At 46.5% G+C, this 21,918-nt stretch overlaps 1 protein-coding gene across 1 annotated transcript; it reads left to right on the forward strand.

Moving 5' to 3' along the window:
* Window positions 1-292: 292 nt before the first annotated feature.
* On the forward strand, window positions 293-4,336 carry LOC123041135 (equilibrative nucleotide transporter 3). The gene is made up of 10 exons (XM_044463833.1): window positions 293-564; window positions 1,351-1,430; window positions 1,544-1,648; window positions 2,035-2,190; window positions 2,286-2,429; window positions 2,539-2,644; window positions 2,968-3,143; window positions 3,230-3,390; window positions 3,489-3,747; window positions 3,898-4,336. The coding sequence occupies exons 2-10, from the start codon at window positions 1,389-1,391 to the stop codon at window positions 4,003-4,005; spliced, it is 1,257 nt and encodes a 418-aa protein (XP_044319768.1). The 5' UTR covers window positions 293-564; window positions 1,351-1,388; the 3' UTR covers window positions 4,006-4,336.
* The last annotated feature ends 17,582 nt before the right edge of the window (window positions 4,337-21,918 follow it).

The raw sequence follows: 21,918 nt of genomic DNA on the forward strand, positions 1-21,918 counted from the left end.
GGGTCGGATGTGCCAAGTCGACTGTAGATGCTTCTAACATCATAATTTGAACGGGGAGAGGAGAACATTGGCAACAGAGTTTTTCTTTTTTGAACAGGAGCAACAGAGTTTGAAGGAGCGCAAAAAGGGGTCGCGCCCTTTGGTTGCGTCCTATCCTATACTGCTAAAATAATCCCGCGAACACGCGCCGGTGGACTTCTTAGTAGGAACACGCGCCAGGCAGACAGTCTGAACGGCTACGCCGTCCGATTATCCTATCCAGCAATTTGTCGCCGTCTAATACTTCTTCCGGATGAACTCATGCGCCTACTGATCCCGGTGCCCGCACGTCACACACGTTGGCCTGAGGATACTCAAAGATTCCCACGAGCGAGCTGTCAACGAGAGTTAAAAGATTCCCACGTAAATCTCAACTGGCATTCGTAAATCTCAACAGCCACTATATATACGGCCGCACGGACCACGAGCCCACAGATCCCGCCCCGCCTCCTCCCCTCGCCTTGGCCGCCACCGCCGGCCGCCGCGCGCTCCGTGCCGGAGATCAGGTCGCTCCTCCTCCCTCCGGTCAGTGCTCTGCTCTCCCGTAACCCGCCTCTTCTTCTCTGAGTTCCTCGTCCCATCCCGGTCTCCATTCGTTTTTTCCTTGCAACCCGACGGCGACGGGGTCCAACCAACGAGGCCTGCTTGTACTCGACTGTCTTGGATTGGGTTTTTCTTTTTTCTTTTTGCAATTAATCCTAGTAGTTTGATTGGGGTTGGATGGGTTCTTGGGGATCGATTCTTTCTTTTCTCGGGCAGTGAGCAATCATAACCCGAATCAATGCGCTATTACTTGCCGATTTGGTTGCTGCGTGCTGTCCGTAGTCCACCCGTCATCGTTCCATCATGCTCGCACGAGGTCGATCTGCGTTGATGCCGTAATGGAGTTTCCAACGAAGCCCGCCGCTGAGACAAAGATGGAACGGCTATAATCCTGGCGGCGCTAAATCGGATTCATGGCGTGAATTGGTCGTTTCTTAGGTCCCGGGGCCTGGATTCCTGCTACAAGTGACCGGGGAATCTGTGCCTTGAAGGTTCAACTCCAGTTTTAGATACCTGCGGATTTAGACACTTCTATAAAGTCAGATAGCGGAATTAGTTTCTTGTTTTTTGTGAGAAACGAATTAGTTTCATGTTGTGTGCAAGTGTCTATCATCTTGCAATGAACTGTGTTGCGGAGCCAAAGTTTTGCTTGCGCAGACGTCTTTCTTTCTATGAACTCTGGCGAACGAAATCTTCAGGTGTTGAAACACCAGTTTCATGCCCTGTTTAGTCCTGATTTCTGAACCAGTTACATACAACTCTTTGCAGTACTGCCGCCTTTGGTTAGGCAGGTGAGCTCGGTTATCATGGGCCTCGAGGTAGCAGGTGGCGGGGAAGCTGCAGTTAAGGTACTTTCTTTCGTTCTGCGAGTTCATTTGATGGTTCTTGTAGTATATACTATTCTTAACTTTGATTTGATGATTTTTTACTGACTGCTGCTACTTTTGGTTGTGTTTGACAGGGGAAGTTCTGGGGTATAGTTGTCTGTTTTTTCTTGGGAAATGGAAGCCTATTTGCCTGGAACAGCATGCTTACCATCGAGGATTACTATGTCTCTCTGTTCCCGGTATGTGCTTGTTTGTGAAACTCAGTTGATCTTTTTTTATTGAAATCTGTATGCAAAAATGTGCCTCCTTCCTTTTCTCCGAATGTTGCAGTAGATTGTTTAATTGATGCTTTGAATGAAGCCAGTATTCAGTAGCATAATTCTAGCACTTCTTTTTATATAAGCTAAAAACCGTCCTTCTCGATTCGCTTGGAGTGTTTGGGTAAATTAAGAATTGTTAGTTTTACTCATTTTAATGACGCGGTTTATCATTTCTACCTTACACTGTCTAAACTTGTTGAACTGAGATGCCGATTTGATCCCTTCGTTTTGCAGAATTTGTTGTGTTTCAAACATTCAGATTTTATTACGTACAATGACATTTGACCTACGATATCTATCTGCAGAATTACCATCCGACAAGAGTTCTTACACTAGTATACCAGCCTTTTGCCTTTGGACTCACCTGCTTCTTTGCATACTATGAAGCAACGATGAACACGAGGAAGAGAAACCTAGCTGGTTTTGCACTTTTCTTCCTTAGCTCTTTCGCGTTAATATTGGTAAGTATATTGGGTATTGCCTTTTGCCTGGAAGGAAAAGAATAACATTGATGTGCCAGTATGGCAGCTCATGTAAATCATTTTTCTTATTGCAGCTGGACGTTGGTACTAAAGGACATGGTGGAATTCCAGCATACATTGGTGTATGCATAATCAGTGCCTTTTTTGGGACATCTGATGCGCTTGTTCAAGGTGGCTTGGTTGGCGACCTTTCTTTGATGTGCCCGGAGTTCATTCAGGTTACTTTTTGGTCTATAATTGTACTTTGTGATGTTTGGTTAACTTTTTCATGTCTCAGACTGAGAATAATTTACCTTTCATGACGTAAATCATCTATTGGAATTGCAGTCCTTCCTGTCAGGCTTGGCTGCATCAGGAGTTATAACATCAGCTTTGAGACTAATTACAAAGGCAGCTTTCGAGAACTCACAAAATGGTCTTCGAAATGGAGCTAGTACGTCGAAATCTCATCAACGTATATTATTATTTTTGGATAATGCGAGACATCTCTGCCAACCTATATGAGCACACAGCCCAATCTCATCAACAAATGCAGATTCAGTAAAATTGTGATAAAAATTTAAGAATAGCAGAATGCTATAAATCCACTATGATCATAACAGTCATCAGTGACAACGTGAAGAAATCCATTTCAGAACTTGCTCATATAACTTTCTACTAGAATGTTTAGGTGCTTGGTACAATCTTACTTGCAGATCTCCTAAAATATCGCACCATGCATGTGCATAACCAATTCATGTATGATTTTTTGTGCAGTGCTATTCTTCTCGGTAACATGCATGTTCGAGCTAGCTTGCCTCCTCCTATACGCATTTGTCTTTCCCAAATTACCCATCGTGAAGTACTACCGCCAAAAGGCAGCCTCTGAAGGGAGCAAGACTGTTGGCAGCGACCTTGCTGCTGCAGGAATCAAAACTGATCAAGATAGGCAGGTTTGTCTCTCTGATCATACCAATGCCTACAATGAATCTTCTACGACTTTGCCATGAGAATGAAAAGTTGATATACTGATTCACAGGTTGAGGAGGATCCCCAAAAGCACGAACGTTTAAGCACCAAGGAGCTGCTGATGCAGAATATAGACTATGCTTTGGATATCTTCCTGATATATGTCTTGACTCTATCAATCTTCCCTGGATTTTTATCGGAAGATACTGGATCACATGGCCTGGGAACATGGTAATCTTTCTTGCACTTGTACCTGGCACCTACTTCTGCAGAATTTACCTGGGAGTATTGTCCAGTATCTGACATGTCATTGTTCTGATAAAATTCAGGTACGCACTTGTGCTGATCACGATGTACAATGTGTTAGATCTGATTGGTAGGTACATACCACTGATCAAATGCCTGAAGCTGACGAACCGGAAGGGCCTGATGGTCGCCATCTTGGCGCGCTTCCTGTTCATCCCTGCGTTCTACTTCACGGCCAAGTATGGCGACCAAGGGTACATGATCTTCCTCACGTCCTTTCTGGGACTGACCAATGGTTACCTCACCGTGTGCGTCCTCGCTGAAGCGCCAAATGGGTACAAGGCAAGTCTCCTTCCTCGCCGATTCAAACATTGTAATGCAGTGTTCAGAAAGAAAACGTTTGTTCCTTGTCGATGCAAACATCGTAGTACAGTAAATGTTTGTCATGAGGATCTGAGCTGTATGTTGAACATTGTTTTTTTGGTTGTGCAGGGGCCGGAGCAGAACGCTCTGGGGAACGTGCTCGTGGTGTGCCTCCTCGGCGGCATATTCTCCGGCGTCGTGCTCGACTGGATGTGGCTGATAGGCAAGGGCTGGTAGTCGAGCACTCTCCGCTGTTCGGTCTGCGCGATTCGTTGGGTCTCGGGTGGGAAGCGCGCTAATGCTGGCGGTCTTTCTTGCTCCATAGGTAGATGTAGATAGGTGGTTGCCGAAACAAGGATACTGCAGTACAGTGGTGTATTCCGAGTGGTTTCTCAAAAGAGATTTTAAATGTTAATCTGTTCATGTTTGTAAATAACTTTGCTGCGACATGCGATGTATCCTTTCTAGCTTCCCTTTTATGTTTAGCCCCTAGGGCTGTCTTCCCCTGCTTACCATATTGGACGGCATATTCATGACTCGTTGAACCAAAACATCAAATTTATCTTAACCACAAGTCTGAAATAAATAGTGGAGTTAGGTCCAATTATAGTGCCACGATAAAGCGAGCTTATGTCATCTTAAAATATTAATGGTTGGTTCTAACCAGTGAGAGATAAAAGAAGAGAAACTAATAATTAAACTCACCAAACCTAAAACAACTCATTATCCAAGGCAATGTAACATTGAAAGGAGTTCTTTCTGCCAAGAACCAACCTTTTTCTGCTTCAACGACTTTTAGATCTCGTCTCAAGGGGCGAGTGGCTATTGCGGTCTTCAAAGCCTTGTGTGACGAGGGCATTTGCAGGTCTTGCTTTTCTTTGCTGTTGGTTCAGTGCAATTTTCAATCACCGGCGGGCAGCGTACAATCAGAGGAAGAAGAAGACTAGTATGCTTTTTATTGTAATTTTATTTTTTACTGGTCGTTCTACGTCCAGTTGTCTATCCTTTGTACTGGCCTTTGTTTTCCTCGATGATAATCAGATTTAAGATGCCCTTTGGGTGTCTTTATTCAAAAAAAAAAGAACCAACCTTTTTGTTTGACGCGCATAAAGAGAGACCCCCCCCCCCCCCCCGGCGGGGAAACTTACTAATTTAGTTGCTAGCAATGGTGTTAAATAACAAATGAATCAAGGCCAGTACTGGAATATTATTGTTTCATGTAAGAGAAGGGGGCACACAAAAAAATTGCCACAACAACGCTCAGGTGGACGAACAAGCAGATTTGTCTTTTCCACAATAGATGATAATCAATATACTCAATTCTTCCCAATGGACACACATGACAAAGATACCACATAAAAAAGTTGGAAAGTATCAAACATGCATGCGTAGCTAACTACTCCCTCCGTCCGAAAAAACTTGTCTCTCAACTGAATGTATCTAGAACTAATTTGGGGCTAGATATATCCATTTAAGGGACAAGCTTGGGACAAGTTTTTTCGGACAGAGGGAGTACAACACAATGCTAGAAAGAACGTTTGAACTGAAGCATATGTTTGCTTGATCAATCCAAGAGGATTCATCTTAGAAGTGAAAATGCTTGTTAACAACATGTGAAAGGAGGGATGGAGAAACTTAGAGGGAGCATCTAAACAATGCGTTGGTACACCCTTAAGATCTGGAATTGTTATTGGATCACCGATTACTTGAAAAACAATTCATCTATACATTTGATATCCGAGAAAATAAATTGTGTTACATACCTAGTATTACATAAGATACAACTTTGCATACCTAGTTATTTTGCATGGCGGAAACATCAAGAATTGAAATTAGAAAATTGCAAAGGAGAGAATGGGATGTTCTTCATATATAGTGAAGTTGATGTTTAAGAAAGAATAGGATAATTTGGACCGAGATAAACAAATATAATTTGTAAAAAGTATAAAGCTAACCTAAAGATAACTATTTTGAGGAAGAGGTAGTCGTAAATCACGTGGAAAAAAAGAAGTGAACTAAAAGCCAGCAGCTTTGCTACTGAGCAACTTGCAACTGTATGCAAGGTATCTGGAGGAAGAGTGCCAAGCAAGCACACGGACAATGCATCTCTAAGTTTAGCCACCAATCGATCCAAAAAACCTAATTAATTCAAAAATACCGATGAAGGAATATATTAGGGTAGATACACTTCAAATGAGAAATTATAAATCAATTTTTAGGTGAAAATGCTTGTTAACAACATGTGAAAGGAGGGATGGAGAAACTTAGAGGGAGCATCTAAACAATGCGTTGGTACACCCTTAAGATCTGGAATTGTTATTGGATCACCGATTACTTGAAAAACAATTCATCTATACATTTGATATCCGAGAAAATAAATTGTGTTACATACCTAGTATTACATAAGATACAACTTTGCATACCTAGTTATTTTGCATGGCGGAAACATCAAGAATTAAAATTAGAAAATTGCCAAGGAGAGAATGGGATGTTCTTCATATATAGTGAAGTTGATGTTTAAGAAAGAATAGGATAATTTGGACCGAGATAAACAAAATATAATTTGTAAAAAGTATAAAGCTAACCTAAAGATAACTATTTTGAGGAAGAGGTAGTCGTAAATCACGTGGAAAAAAGAAGTGAACTAAAAGCCAGCAGCTTTGCTACTGAGCTACTTGCAACTGTATGCAAGGTATCTGGAGGAAGAGTGCCAAGCAAGCACACAGACAATGCATCTCTAAGTTTAGCCACCAATCGACCCAAAAAACCTAATTAATTCAAAAATACCGATGAAGGAATATATTAGGGTAGATACACTTCAAATGATAAATTATAAATCAATTTTTAGGGGAGAGAGAGAGAGAGAGAGAGAGAGATGAAATGTGAATCATATGGGCGAGTGTATGTGTGTGTGTGTCCTGTAGGGGAACGTTGCAGAAAACAAAAATTTTCCTACTCGTTTCACCAAGATCATCTAGGAGTTCATCTAGCAACGAGTGATTAGATGCATCTACATACCTTTGTAGATCGCGCACGGAAGCGTTCAAAAGAACGGTGATGATGTAGTCGTACTCGACGTGATCCAAATCACCGATGACCAGCGCCGAACGGACGGCACCTCCGCGTTCAACACACGTACGGGATGGGAGACGTCTCCTCCTTCTTGATCCAGCAAGGGGGGAGGAGAGGTTGATGAAGATCCAGCAGCACGACGGCGTGGTGGTGGATGCAGGGCGTCACAGCAGCAGGGCTTCGCCGAGACTACGAGGGAGAGACGTAACGGGGGGGAGATGGAGGCGCCAGGGGCTGGTGTTAAATCCCTCCTCTCCCCCACTATATATAGGGGTGCCAGGGGGGGCGCCGGCCCTAGTAGATGGCATCTACTAGGGGGGGCGGCGGCCAAGGGGAGGTTTCCCTCCCCCCAAGGCACCTAGGGGTGCCTTCCACCACATGGACTCTTCCATGGTGGAAACCCTAGGCGCATGGGCCTATAGGGGCTGGTGCCCTTGGCCCATCTAGGCCAAGGCGCACCCCCTACAGCCCATGTGGCCCCCCGGGACAGGTGGCCCCACCCGGTGGACCCCCGGCACCCTTCCGGTGGTCCCGGTACAATACCGATAACCCCGAAACTTGTTCCGATGCCCGAAATAGCACTTTCTATATATAATTCTTTACCTCCGGACCATTTCGGAACTCCTCGTGACGTCCGGGATCTCATCCGGGACTCCGAACAACATTCGGGTTTTGCATATACATATCTTCATAACCCTAGCGTCACCGAACCTTAAGTGTGTAGACCCTACGGGTTCGGGAGACAAGCAGACATGACCGAGACGACTCTCCGGTCAATAACCAACAGCGGGATCTGGATACCCATGTTGGCTCCCACATGCTCCACGATGATCTCATCGGATGAACCACGATGTCGAGGATTTAATCAATCCCGTACGCTATTCCCTTTGTCTATCGATATGTTACTTGCCCGAGATTCGATCGTCGGTATCCCAATACCTCGTTCAATCTCGTTACCGGCAAGTCACTTTACTCGTACCGTAATGCATGATCCCGTGACCAGACACTTGGTCACTCTGAGCTCATTATGATGATGCATTACCGAGTGGGCCCAGTGATACCTCTCCGTCATACGGAGTGACAAATCCCAGTCTTGATCCATGTCACCCAACAGACACTTTCGGAGATACCCGTAGTCTACCTTTATAGTCACCCAGTTACGTTGTGACGTTTGGCATACCCAAAGCACTCCTACGGTATCCGGGAGTTACACGATCTCATGGTCTAAGGAAAAAATACTTTGACATTGGAAAACTCTAGCAAACAAACTATACGATCTTGTGCTATGTTTAGGATTGGGTCTTGTCCATCACATCATTCTCCCAATGATGTGATCTCGTTATCAATGACATCCAGTGTCCATAGTCAAGAAACCATGACTATCTGTTGATCAACGAGCTAGTCAACTAGAGGCTCACTAGGGACAGGTTGGTGTCTGTTATTCACACATGTATTACGATTTCCGGATAACACAATTATAGCATGAATAAAGACAATTATCATGAACGAGGAAATATAATAATAATGCTTTTATTATTGCCTCTAGGGCATATTTCCAACAGTCTCCCACTTGCACTAGAGTCAATAATCTAGTTACATTGTGATGAATCGAACACCCATGGAATTCTGGTGTTGATCATGTTTTGCTCTAGGGAGAGGTTTAGTCAACGGATCTGCTACATTCAGGTCCGTATGTACTTTACAAATCTCTATGTCTCCATCTTGAACATTTTCACGAATGGAGTTGAAGCGACGCTTGATGTGCCTTGTCTTCTTGTGAAACCTGGGCTCCTTGGCAAGTGCAATAGCTCCAGTGTTGTCACAGAAGAGTTTGATCGGCCCCGACGCATTGGGTATGACTCCTAGGTCGGTGATGAACTCCTTCACCCATATTGCTTCATGTGCTGCCTCCGAGGCTGCTATGTACTCCGCTTCACATGTAGATCCCGCCACGACGCTTTGCTTGCAACTGCACCAGCTTACTGCCCCACCATTCAAAATATACACGTATCCGGTTTGTGACTTAGAGTCATCCAGATCTGTGTCGAAGCCAGCGTCGACGTAACCCTTTACGACGAGCTCTTCGTCACCTCCATAAACGAGAAACATTTCCTTAGTCCTTTTCAGGTACTTCGGGATATTCTTGACCGCTGTCCAGTGTTCCTTGCCGGGATTACTTTGGTACCTTCCTACCAAACTGACGGCAAGGTTAACATCAGGTCTGGTACACAGCATGGCATATAAAACCTATGGCTGAGGCATAGGGGATGACGCTCATCTCTTCTATATCTTCTGCCGTGGTCGGACATTGAGCTGAGCTCAATTTCATACCTTGTAACACAGGCAAGAACCCCTTCTTGGATTGATCCATATTGAACTTCTTCAATATCTTATCAAGGTATGTGCTTTGTGAAAGACCTATGAGGCGTCTCGATCTATCTCTATAGATTTTGATGCCTAATATATAAGCAGCTTCTCCAAGGTCCTTCATTGAAAAACTTTTATTCAAGTAGGCCTTGATGCTGTCCAAGAGTTCTATATCATTTCCCATCAACAGTATGTCATCTACATATAATATGAGAAATGCTACAGAGCTCCCACTCACTTTCTTGTAAACGCAGGCTTCTCCATAAGTCTGTGTAAACCCAAACGCTTTGATCATCTCATCAAAGCGAATGTTCCAACTCCGAGATGCTTGCACCAGCCCATAAATCGAGCGTTGGAGCTTGCACACTTTGTCAGCATTCTTAGGATCGACAAAACCTTCCGGCTGTATCATATACAATTCTTCCTTAAGGAAACCATTAAGGAATGCCGTTTTGACGTCCATTTGCCATATTTCGTAATCATAGAATGCGGCAATTGCTAACATGATTCGGACGGACTTCAGCTTCGCTACCGGTGAGAAAGTCTCATCGTAGTCAACCCCTTGAACTTGTCGATAACCCTTAGCGACAAGCCGAGCTTTATAGATGGTCACATTACCATCCGCGTCTGTCTTCTTCTTAAAGATCCATTTATTTTCTATGGCTCGCCGCTCAATGGGCAAGTCAGTCAAAGTCCATACTTTGTTTTCATACATGGATCCTATCTCGGATTTCATGGCTTCTATCCATTTGTCGGAATCCGGGCCCGCCATCGCTTCTTCATAGTTCGAAGGTTCACCGTTGTCTAACAGCATGATTTCCAAGACAGGGTTGTCGTACCACTCTGGTGCGGAACGTGTCCTTGTGGACCTTCGAATTTCAGTAGGGGCTTGATCAGAAGTATCTTTGATCATTAACTTCCTCTCTAGTCGGTGCAGGCACCTCAGGAACATTTTCTTAAGTTGCGCCATTTTCCGGTTCAAGAGGTAATACTTCATCAAGCTCTACTTTCCTCCCACTTACTTCTTTCGAGATAAACTCTTTCTCCAGAAAGGACCCATTCTTGGCAACAAAGATCTTGCCTTCGGATCTGAGGTAGAAGGTGTACCCAATAGTTTCTTTTGCGTATCCTATGAAGACGCATTTTTCCGACTTGGGTTCGAGCTTTTCAGGTTGAAGTTTCTTGACATAAGCATCGCATCCCCAAACTTTTAGAAACGATAGCTTAGGTTTCTTCCCAAACCATAATTCATACGGTGTCGTCTCAACGGATTTCGACGGAGCCCTATTTAAAGTGAACGCGGCAGTCTCTAAAGCATAGCCCCAAAAGGATAGCGGTAAATCGGTAAGAGACATCATAGATCGCACCATATCTAATAGAGTGCGATTACGACGTTCGGACACACCATTGCGCTGAGGTGTTCCAGGCGGCGTGAGTTGTGAAAGTATTCCACATTTTCTTAAGTGTGTGCCAAACTCGTGACTCAAGTATTCTCCTCCACGATCTGATCGTAGAAACTTGATTTTCCTGTTACGTTGATTTTCAACCTCACTCTGAAATTCCTTGAACTTTTCAAAGGTTTCAGACTTGTGTTTCATTAATTAGATATACCCATACCTACTTAAATCATCAGTGAGGGTGAGAACATAACAATAGCCACCGCGAGCCTCAACACTCATCGGACCGCACACATCAGTATGTATGATTTCCAATAAGTCGGTTGCTCGCTCCATTGTTCCTGAGAACGGAGTCTTGGTCATTTTATCCATAAGGCATGGTTCGCACGTGTCAAATAATTCATAATCAAGAGACTCTAAAAGTCCATCAGCATGGAGCTTCTTCATGCGTTTGACACCTATGTGACCAAGGCGGCAGTGCCACAAGTATGTGGGACTATCATTATCAACCTTACTTCTTTTGGTACTCACATTATGAACATGTGTAGCATCACGTTCGAGATTCATAAAGAATAAACCATTTACCATAGGAGCATGACCATAAAACATATCTCTCATAAAAATGGAACAACCATTATTCTCAGATTTAAAAGAGTAGCCATCTCGAATTAAACGAGATCCCAATACAATGTTCATGCTCAACGCTGGCACTAAATAACAATTATTAAGGTTTAAAACTAATCCCGAAGGGAGATGCAGAGGTAGCGTGCCGACGGCGATCACATTGACCTTGGAACCATTCCCGACGCGCATCGTCACCTCGTCCTTTGCCAGTTTCCGCTTATTCCGCAGCCCCTGCTTTGAGTTACAAATGTGAGCAACTGCACCGGTATCAAATACCCAGGAGCTACTACGGGGACTAGTAAGGTACACATCAATTACATGTATATCACATATACCTTTTGTTTTGCCAGCCTTCTTATCCGCTAAGTACTTAGGGCAGTTCCGCTTCCAGTGACCGCTTCCCTTGCAATAAAAGCACTCAGTCTCGGGCTTGTGTCCATTCTTTGGCTTCTTCCCGGCAGCTTGCTTGCCGGGCGCGGCAACCTCCTTGCCGTCCTTCTTGAAGTTCTTTTTACCCTTGCCTTTCTTGAACTTAGTGGTTTTATTGACCATCAACACTTGATGTTCCTTCCTGACTTCTACCTCTGCTAATTTCAGCATAGCAAATACTTCAAGAATGGTCTTTTCCATTCCCTGCATATTGAAGTTCATCACAAAGCTCTTGTAGCTTGGTGGAAGCGACTGGAGGATTCTGTTAATGACCGCATCATCCGGGAGATTAACTCCCAGCTGAGTCAAGCGGTTATGCAACCCAGACATAGTGAGTATGTGCTCACTGACAGAACTGTTTTCCTCCATCTTACAGCTGAGGAATTTGTCGGAGACTTCATATCTCTCGACCCGGGCATGAGCTTGGAAAACCATTTTTAGCTCTTCGAACATCTCATATGCTCCATGTCTCTCAAAACGCTTTTGGAGCCCCGACTCTAGGCTGTAAAGCATGCCGCACTGAACGAGGGAGTAGTCATCGGAACGTGCCTGCCAAGCGTTCATAACATCTTGTTCTGCAGGGAGAACGGGTGCGTCACCAAGCGGTGCTTGTAGGACATAATCTTTCTTGGCAGCTATGAGGATGATCCTCAGGTTCCGGACCCAGTCTGTATAGTTGCTGCCATCATCTTTCAGCTTGGTTTTCTCTAGGAACGCGTTGAAGTTGAGGACTACGTTGGCCATTTAATCTACAAGACATATTGTAAAATATTTAGACTAAGTTCATGATAATTAAGTTCAACTAGTCAAATTATTAATGAACTCCCACTTAGATTAGACATCCCTCTAGTCATCTAAGTATTACATGATCCGAGTTAAACTAGACCGTGTCCGATCATCACGTGAGACGGACTAGTCAACATCGGTGAACATCTTCATGTTGATCGTATCTTCTATACGACTCATGCTCGACCTTTCGGTCTTCTGTGTTCCGAGGCCATGTCTGTACATGCTAGGCTCGTCAAGTCAACCTAAGTGTTTGCATGTGTAAATCTGTCTTACACCCGTTGTATGTGAACGTCTGAATAAAACACCCGATCATCACGTGGTGTTTTGAAACAGCAAACTGTCGCAACGGTGCACAGTTAGGGGGAACACTTCTTGAAATTAGTATGAGGGATCACCTTATTTACTACCGTCGTTCTAAGTAAACAAGATGCAAAACATGATAAACATCACATGCAATCAAATAATAAACGTGACATGATATGGCCAATATCACATAGCTCCTTTGATCTCCATCTTGGGGCTCCATGATCATCTTGTCACCGGCTTGACACCATGATCTCCATCATCGTGTCTCCATGAAGTTGCTCGCCAACTATTACTTCTACTACTATGGCTAACGCGTTTAGCAATAAAGTAAAGTAATTTACATGGCGTTTCTTGATGACACGCAGGTCATATAAAAGAATAAAGACAACTCCTATGGCTCCTGCCGGTTGTCATACTCATCGACATGCAAGTCGTGAATCCTATTACAATAGCATGAACATCTCATACATCACATATAGATCATTCATCATTCATCACAACTTTGGCCATATCATATCACAAACCACTTGCTGCAAAAACAAGTTAGACGTCCTCTAATTGTTGTTGCAAGTTTTACGTGGCTGAATTAGGGTTCTAGCAAGAACGTTTTCTTACCTACGTTAAAGCCACAACGTGATTTGTCAACTTCTATTTACCCTTCATAAGGACCCTGTTCATCGATTCCGCTCCAACTAAAGTAGGAGAGACAGACACCCGCCAGCCACCTTATGCAACTAGTGCATGTTAGTCGGTGGAACCGGTCTCACGTAAGCGTACATGTAAGGTTGGTCCGGGCCGCTTCATCCCACAATACCGCTGAAGCAAGAAAGGACTAGTAACGGCAAGAAAGTTGACAAATCGACGCCCACAACAAATTGTGTTCTACTCGCGCAAGAAGAACTACGCATAGACCTAGCTCATGATGCCACTGTAGGGGAACGTTGCAGAAAACAAAAATTTTCCTACTCGTTTCACCAAGATCATCTAGGAGTTCATCTAGCAACGAGTGATTAGATGCATCTACATACCTTTGTAGATCGCGCACGGAAGCATTCAAAAGAACGGTGATGATGTAGTCGTACTCGACGTGATCCAAATCACCGATGACCAGCGCCGAACGGACGGCACCTCCGCGTTCAACACACGTACGGGATGGGAGACGTCTCCTCCTTCTTGATCCAGCAAGGGGGGAGGAGAGGTTGATGAAGATCCAGCAGCACGACGGCGTGGTGGTGGATGCAGGGCGTCACAGCAGCAGGGCTTCGCCGAGACTACGAGGGAGAGACGTAACGGGGGGGAGATGGAGGCGCCAGGGGCTGGTGTTAAATCCCTCCTCTCCCCCCCACTATATATAGGGGTGCCAGGGGGGGCGGCCCTAGTAGATGGCATCTACTAGGGGGGCGGCGGCCAAGGGGAGGTTTCCCTCCCCCCAAGGCACCTAGGGGTGCCTTCCACCACATGGACTCTTCCATGGTGGAAACCCTAGGCGCATGGGCCTATAGGGGCTGGTGCCCTTGGCCCATCTAGGCCAAGGCGCACCCCCTACAGCCCATGTGCCCCCCCGGGACAGGTGGCCCCACCCGGTGGACCCCCGACACCCTTCCGGTGGTCCCGGTACAATACCGATAACCCCGAAACTTGTTCCGATGCCCGAAATAGCACTTCCTATATATAATTCTTTACCTCCTGACCATTCCGGAACTCCTCGTGACGTCCGGGATCTCATCCGGGACTCCGAACAACATTCGGGTTTCTGCATATACATATCTTCATAACCCTAGCGTCACCGAACCTTAAGTGTGTAGACCCTACGGGTTCGGGAGACAAGCAGACATGACCGAGACGACTCTCCGGTCAATAACCAACAGCGGGATCTGGATACCCATGTTGGCTCCCACATTCTCCACGATGATCTCATCGGATGAACCACGATGTCGAGGATTTAATCAATCCCGTACGCTATTCCCTTTGTCTATCGATATGTTACTTGCCCGAGATTCGATCGTCGGTATCCCAATACCTCGTTCAATCTCGTTACCGGCAAGTCACTTTACTCGTACCGTAATGCATGATCCCGTGACCAGACACTTGGTCACTCTGAGCTCATTATGATGATGCATTACCGAGTGGGCCCAGTGATACCTCTCCGTCATACGGAGTGACAAATCCCAGTCTTGATCCATGTCACCCAACAGACACTTTCGGAGATACCCATAGTCTACCTTTATAGTCACCCAGTTACGTTGTGATGTTTGGCATACCCAAAGCACTCCTACGGTATACGGGAGTTACACGATCTCATGGTCTAAGGAAAAAATACTTTGACATTGGAAAACTCTAGCAAACGAACTATACGATCTTGTGCTATGTTTAGGATTGGGTCTTGTCCATCACATCATTCTCCCAATGATGTGATCTCGTTATCAATGACATCCAGTGTCCATAGTCAGGAAACCATGACTATCTGTTGATCAACGAGCTAGTCAACTAGAGGCTCACTAGGGACAGGTTGGTGTCTGTTATTCACACATGTATTACGATTTCCGGATAACACAATTATAGCATGAATAAAGACAATTATCATGAACGAGGAAATATAATAATAATGCTTTTATTATTGCCTCTAGGGCATATTTCCAACATGTCCGTGGGCATCAATGACAACTACGAAGACGTCTACGATGACTTTGTCAATCTCAAGATGGTGTGCCGGCTCAGTATCTCAGAGGTGCTCATAGAGGTAGGATGTGCATGCGTGCGTTCATATGAGTGAGTGTATGTGCTTGCATATGGGCATCAATGTCGACTACCAACACGCCTGTATTGACTTCATCAATCTCAAGATGGTGTGCCGGCTCAGCATCTCAGAAGTGCTTATATAAATACGGTTTGTGTGTGTGTTCACAGGGGTGAGTGTATGTGAGTGTATGTGGGCATCAACGTCGACTACAATGATGCCTACAGTGATTTCATCAGTCTCAAGATGTTGTACCGGCTCACTATCTCGGAGATGCTCATAGAGGTACGATGTGCGTGCTTATGCGTTCATAGAGGTGAGTGTATGTGCGTGTACGTGGGCATCAACGTTGACTACGAAGACGCCTGCAGTGGCTTCGTCAATCTCAATATGTTGTGCCGGCTTAGTAGGCATCGACGTCAACTATGAAGACACCTGCGGTGACTTCGTTCTCAAGATGTTGTGCCGGCTCACTTTCTCGAAGGTGCTCATACTGATAGGGTGTTCGTGCGTGCACGTTCATACATCTGAGTGTATGTGCATGTATGTGGGCATCTGTGTTGTACTGCGTTAAAAAACCAGTAGCAAAACACACACAAAATCAGGAGGTGCTCATAGAGGCACGATGTGCGTGCATATGCGTTCACAAAGGTGAGTGTATGTGTGTGTAAGTGGGCATCAACGTCGACTACGACGACCCCTGTAGTGACTTCGCCAATCTCAAGATGTTATGGCGGCTCAGTAGGCATCGACGTCAACTATGAAGACACCTGCAGTGACTTCGTCAATCTCAAAATGTTGTGCTGGCTCACTGTCTCGAAGGTGCTCATACTAATAAGGTGTGCTTGCGTGCATTCATATGTGTGAATGTATGTGCGTATATGCGGGCATCTGTGTTGTACTGCGTTAAAAAACCAACACACACAAAAATCAGTAATGAAGCAAATAAAAAAAAAACAGCCATGTGTCAACTGGGAGAGTACTCAGGCAAAGTACTTCAAATGCATGCTAGGAGTGCTAGCTTAGCAGCTTTAATTCTCTTACTAGCGGGGCAGAGGCGCGGCGTGTCCATCGTTGATCAAATTGTAACTTAATCTATTATTGATCGAGTCTGCTACCATATTATATTGTGTTTTCATAGGTAACTTTTGTGTAAATTCCTGGTGAGCAGGTATATACTTATGGCTAGATTGTATGCTTGTGTGAGAAAGGTACAACAGATAATCTGGATTGTTTAATTCGGTTACATAGCTAGGTGCATACATGTGTGTATGAACATAGAAATACAATAAAAGAAGATCATATTATGTGAAGGCAAGAAGAAATTTGTGGTTTGAGAGATTGCTCGATTTCTACATTTTCATGAGGGGTGGAGAGCAGCCACGGGAGGGGTGGGGGAAGCAATTGGAGGGGGATAGGAGCAGCCATGAGAAGAGACAAATGAACAACGGGAGAGGAAAATAGAGAAGCTATTGCTCGAGGAAGTGTACTGGGTGAAGATAAGAGAATGAAGAGAGCTTGAGGGACTCAAAAAACTCACTCGTGTCACCGCTGCCGATGCAAAGGGTTTACACCCTCGCTGGGGAACTTGACGGTGTTGCACGTTCTAATCCATCGGGAGGGAATCAGGAAGGAGTGCCACTAGAAGAAAATCGATCGGGAGAGGAGCCGCCAGGGTTTGGGGAACGGTAGGCAACATCGTGCTGCGATGTTGCCTCACCCTTGTCCTTTCCGTGTTCTCTTGGCTGCGGAGATGTGAAGACGAAGGCATGGTCCAGAAGGGCCGAGGCACAGGCATACTCGATGGAGACCTTGGATAGCGGATTAAGATCCAACCCATGGCGACGAAAGAATTCGACGAGTGTTTTTTAGAGGAAGCAGCACGTGTAACATAAGGCGGTGCCACCGAAAGTTGGATGTAGTCTCTAAAATACTTCATGTAGTTGTCTATTGTAGTTTCTAAGAAAATGAACCGACTACGAACATATAAAACATAAATTGAGGTACTTTGATAGTAACCCTATAACATAAATTGAAAAAAAAATATCAAATTGTATACAATAATGTCGATATAATCACCGTATACACCAGTTTAATTATAAGTACACTTTATACTAGAAGCTCTGAATTTATGAAGACTTTACACTCCAACCAAAAAAGGAGCTAATTTTTTTTTCCGACCTCGTTGAATGATGTCTCAACGCAAAAATTTGCAAAAAAAAAAAGGGTTTCTCACCTTTGATGTAATATCTTTTTCAGTTCTTTTGGTAATTTTATCTAAAATGGAAAAAAATGAAAGTATTGTTCACACAATAGTACTATTCACCCACAATTATTGTTTCCCAGAAAAGTGATGTAATATTTTTTTTGTTTTTGGTAATTTTATCTTAAGGGCATCTCCAAAGCTGACCTGCAAATGTCTTTGGTATATGTCTGTTTTTATATTCGGACATGGTCCGCGGACATGATGCGGGAGGGAGTCATCCAATGCTAATCACATAATATCTGGTTGGTAGGAGAAAAGGTAGGTGGAGATCATGTCCGCGGACATGATGCGGGAGGGGGCCGTCCAATGCTAATCACACAGTATCCGGTTGGTAGGAGAAAAAATAGATGGAGACCATGCATGTGATAGGATATTTCTAGTTTAGTGTCTGGTTGGGAAGAGAGATAGAGGAGAGGGAGACCATGAGTGTGCAGTTGGGAGGAGAGAGAGAAGATATGGACCATGCATGTGCTTAGTCAAGTGCATGTCCGGACTCCGGCAAAACCCCATGTTTGTATTTTAGATACCGGAATCCACCGCTAAGCGGATATATATATATATATATGTTTTTGTTGGATGAAAAAAGTGGTTCGGACACTGTGGTCCGGACATATAGTTGAGGTTTGAGGGTTGTTTTGCATCCAGACTGCTAAGCGGATAATTACAAGTTTTCGTTAGATGACAAAATTGATCCGAACACTGTGATGCGGATATATAGTGAAGATTTAAGGGTTCGTTTTGGACATTTTTTAAAAAGGGTTGCGAAGGTACTGTTTACAGAACAATAGTGTACGCCCATAACTTTTATTTATCCACTATTGCCGTTCATACGAATGTACTTTCACTAGGTTACTGTTCTTCTTTTTCCGAACAACAATATAGACGCAAACCCTCATACATACGCGCATACGCTCACCCCTATGAACGCACACATGCACATCCTACCTATGTGAGCACCTCTGAAAGACTGAGTCGGCATGTCATCTTGAAATTTACGAAGTCACCTACGCGTCTCGTCGTCGACGGGAACGTCTCCTCCCACTGAAAGCGCGTCGTCGAAAATCCTAAAATAAATTCAGAAATAATGTGAGCACCAAGATTTAAACCCTGAAGGGTTGAAGATACAATTGCTCCTCTAACCATCCAACCACATCTTACACGTGTCTGCCAGGGAAAAGCCCCGGCCACAATGGCCATCGCACGAGAGGAGCTCCTCCTTAGCCACAAGGAGGGAGTTTGTTCATTCAAGACTTGTTTCACTCGTAACGAAAAGCAATAAAGCATGGCATTGCATTGTGGCGCCACTGATATACGATCGGCCCCGGTCTCCTCGCTGTGTTCGGAGGAAATGAGGGCACATCAGCTCGGGCATGTATGGGAACTTGGGACCAAGATACAGCATCGCACATGAGGCCCCTTTGCTCCTTTGTTGTTAGTGTTGGCCACGTCACACGATGGTGTTGTCCTACAGAAAACCCAAAAGCACAAGGTGGTGTGAGCGTTGGCAAGTGGGGCGTGGGGCCCTGCCTGCTTGTTCTTCGGATTGCATGCCAACTGGTGCCAAGTTATACCTTACTTTTCCTACTCCTTAGGCCAACTCCAGCGCGCCCGTCCATTTTGTTTGGGTCGAATCGGACATAAACGATAGCCCAACGCGCCTCCGTAAACGGACGGACGTTTGTTTTTCAGTCCGCTGCTACCATTTCCGACTCAAAATTTGGGTTGGATTTGCGTCGACGCGCACACGGCACTAACGCGCGTGACGCCCTCCCTTGTCCTTCTCCCTAGGCCGCGTGTCGGTGGCACATCGTCCATTCTTCCCCTCTCCCTCAACACTCGACTCCCCCCGCAACGCTGCCGCAACCCACTCCCGTCGCTTTGATGTCCACTACGCAACCTTCTTCTCCTAGACTCGTGTTGGGCCTCCAAACGCAGATTTTTGTACGACAGTAGCAAATTTCCCTCAAGTGCATGACCTAAGGTTTATCAATTCGTTGGAGGCGTAGGATGAAGATGGTCTCTCTCAAACAACCCTGCAACCAAATAACAAAGAATCTCTTGTATCCCCAACACACATGTGGGCGTCCTGGACTTGGGGGTATCCAGTCCTGCCTGCCTGTGGCCCACCGCGTGGCACCATCGACGGCCTGGTACGGCCCAGCTTCAACACAAACACAGCAAGACCCTCGCGAGGGGCCGAGCCTCGCGAGGCGGACCCCTGAAGGAGTTGGCCTCCTCAGGAGGGCTCCTGAGGGACGGAGAGTTCTATGCAGCTACCTCATGAGGCTCCGCTGACGTGGGCCGTGACGACCAAGGCCAGGCGGGTGCAAAGCGCAGGTTTTCTCTTCGGTGCAAGCGAGGCAAGCCACAGGCGCAGAGTCCCGAGGAATCAATCAAAGGTTTCCATTCTGGTGCAACAAGACCAAGACCGACAGGACGGCAGGACGGAGGTCATCACCGAGCCCACCGCAGCGTCACGACCGGAGACTTTTCGCAGGCGAAGACTACTTTGTCAGGATAGACTGTACTACTTGTCCCCTTTCAAATCCCGCCGTTGTGGAATCCCTTCCGTCTCATATTTGGGAAGAGGATTAAGGCCACTATATATAGGACTTAGCCACCACCATATTGGAGGGAGATCCATTCCATCCCGAGCATCACACCAGCACTAGTACACCTCACCTCCTGAGGCTTGTTCATCCTTTGTACTAGTTCATCCATAGCCCCTCGAGGCAATCCACCACACCACACTGGATTAGGGTATTACACCACAACGGTGAAATGAACCAGTATAAATCTTTGTATCTTTGTGTCTCTGTGAGCTCTACGCGCTAGGCTAGGGAGGATCGCTAGTAGGCAGGCTGAATAGGTTGAGATCTCCGCACGCATCCCAGAGTTCGAATCTCTCAAGGGTTGCCGGATCCTGAAATCCGACATTTGGCGCACCAGGTAGGGGTGCGTCGGATCCTCTCTTCCGTGGTTCGATCCGTCTCCGCTTCGACACCTCCATGGCCGACACGCGCAGGGCTTGCGCCGAGCGTTGGCCGCGGTCGCCGCCCGCGTCGCCCAGACGGCTTCGGCGGGTGACGGCTGCGCCCGCCGCGCTCCTTCTCCGGTGGCCAACGCCGCCACGGGCCCTGCCAGCCACGAGCAGCAAGCTTCGTCGCTGCACCCGTCTGTGCGCCGTGATGGCCGCACCGCTACTCCGTCGCTGACCCCTGCAGCTTCGTCCTCGCACGCGCGCCGCGGCCAGGAGGATGCGTAGGCCGCTCTGCTCACAGCATGGGAGCTTCTTCGCTACCGTCCCGTGGGTGATCTCTACGAGGAGTGGCTCGAGCGCATCGTCGAGCTCATCAGCGTCGCGCACGGGGGCTCCGATGGGCCGGCTTGCTTGCTGCCTCAGCAACCACCTGCAGCGGGCGACGTCGTGCGCGGGGCTCCTCCTCCGCCTCCGGCCCGGGGTGCCATCATCGAGCCAAGGCGTATGGCTCCACAGTGCGACCCGAAGCGCCCGGCGCCGGCTCGGGACGACGTGAGCTGCCAGGTGGTTCAACGCCCCCAAGGAGAAGCGCGCTTGCTTCCAGCACCCCAGCACCAGGCCCGCGAGCCGCCACAAAAGGTGGCGGTGCGCGTGCACCAGGACCACGTTCCACCCCCTCGACGACCTCCGGTGGCCACGGCAGGATGTCGTACGTTCACTGCAGAGCTCCGCAACGTCGTCTGGCCGAGCAAGTTCAAGCCTGATCTGCCTCCACGCTATGACGGCACCGCTAACCCCGCCGAGTTCCTGCAACTCTATGAGTTGAGTACCGAGGCGGCCAACGGCGACGAGAAAATCATGGCAAACTGGTTCCCGATGGCCCTCAAGGACGGCGCACGTTCTTGGCTCCTGAACCTGACCGAGGGGTCGGTTTCTTCCTGGGAGGAGGTGCGTAGCCGCTTCATCGCCAACTTCCAGGGCACTCGCGACCGACCGCCGGCAGCGGGCGACCTCCGCCGCGTCAAGCAGCAACCTGGGGAGACCCTGCATAAGTATACCCATCGCTTCAACAACGTCCGCCTCAAGATTCCCATGGTTTCTGACGAGGCCATCATCTCTGTGTTCACTAATGGTGTCCGTGATGTCAGGATGAAGGAGGAGCTCGCCATCCATGAGGACCTCT

The sequence above is a fragment of the Triticum aestivum genome, chromosome 2B, assembly GCF_018294505.1.
Source record: "Triticum aestivum cultivar Chinese Spring chromosome 2B, IWGSC CS RefSeq v2.1, whole genome shotgun sequence".
In the NCBI taxonomy this organism is placed as follows: domain Eukaryota; kingdom Viridiplantae; phylum Streptophyta; class Magnoliopsida; order Poales; family Poaceae; genus Triticum; species Triticum aestivum.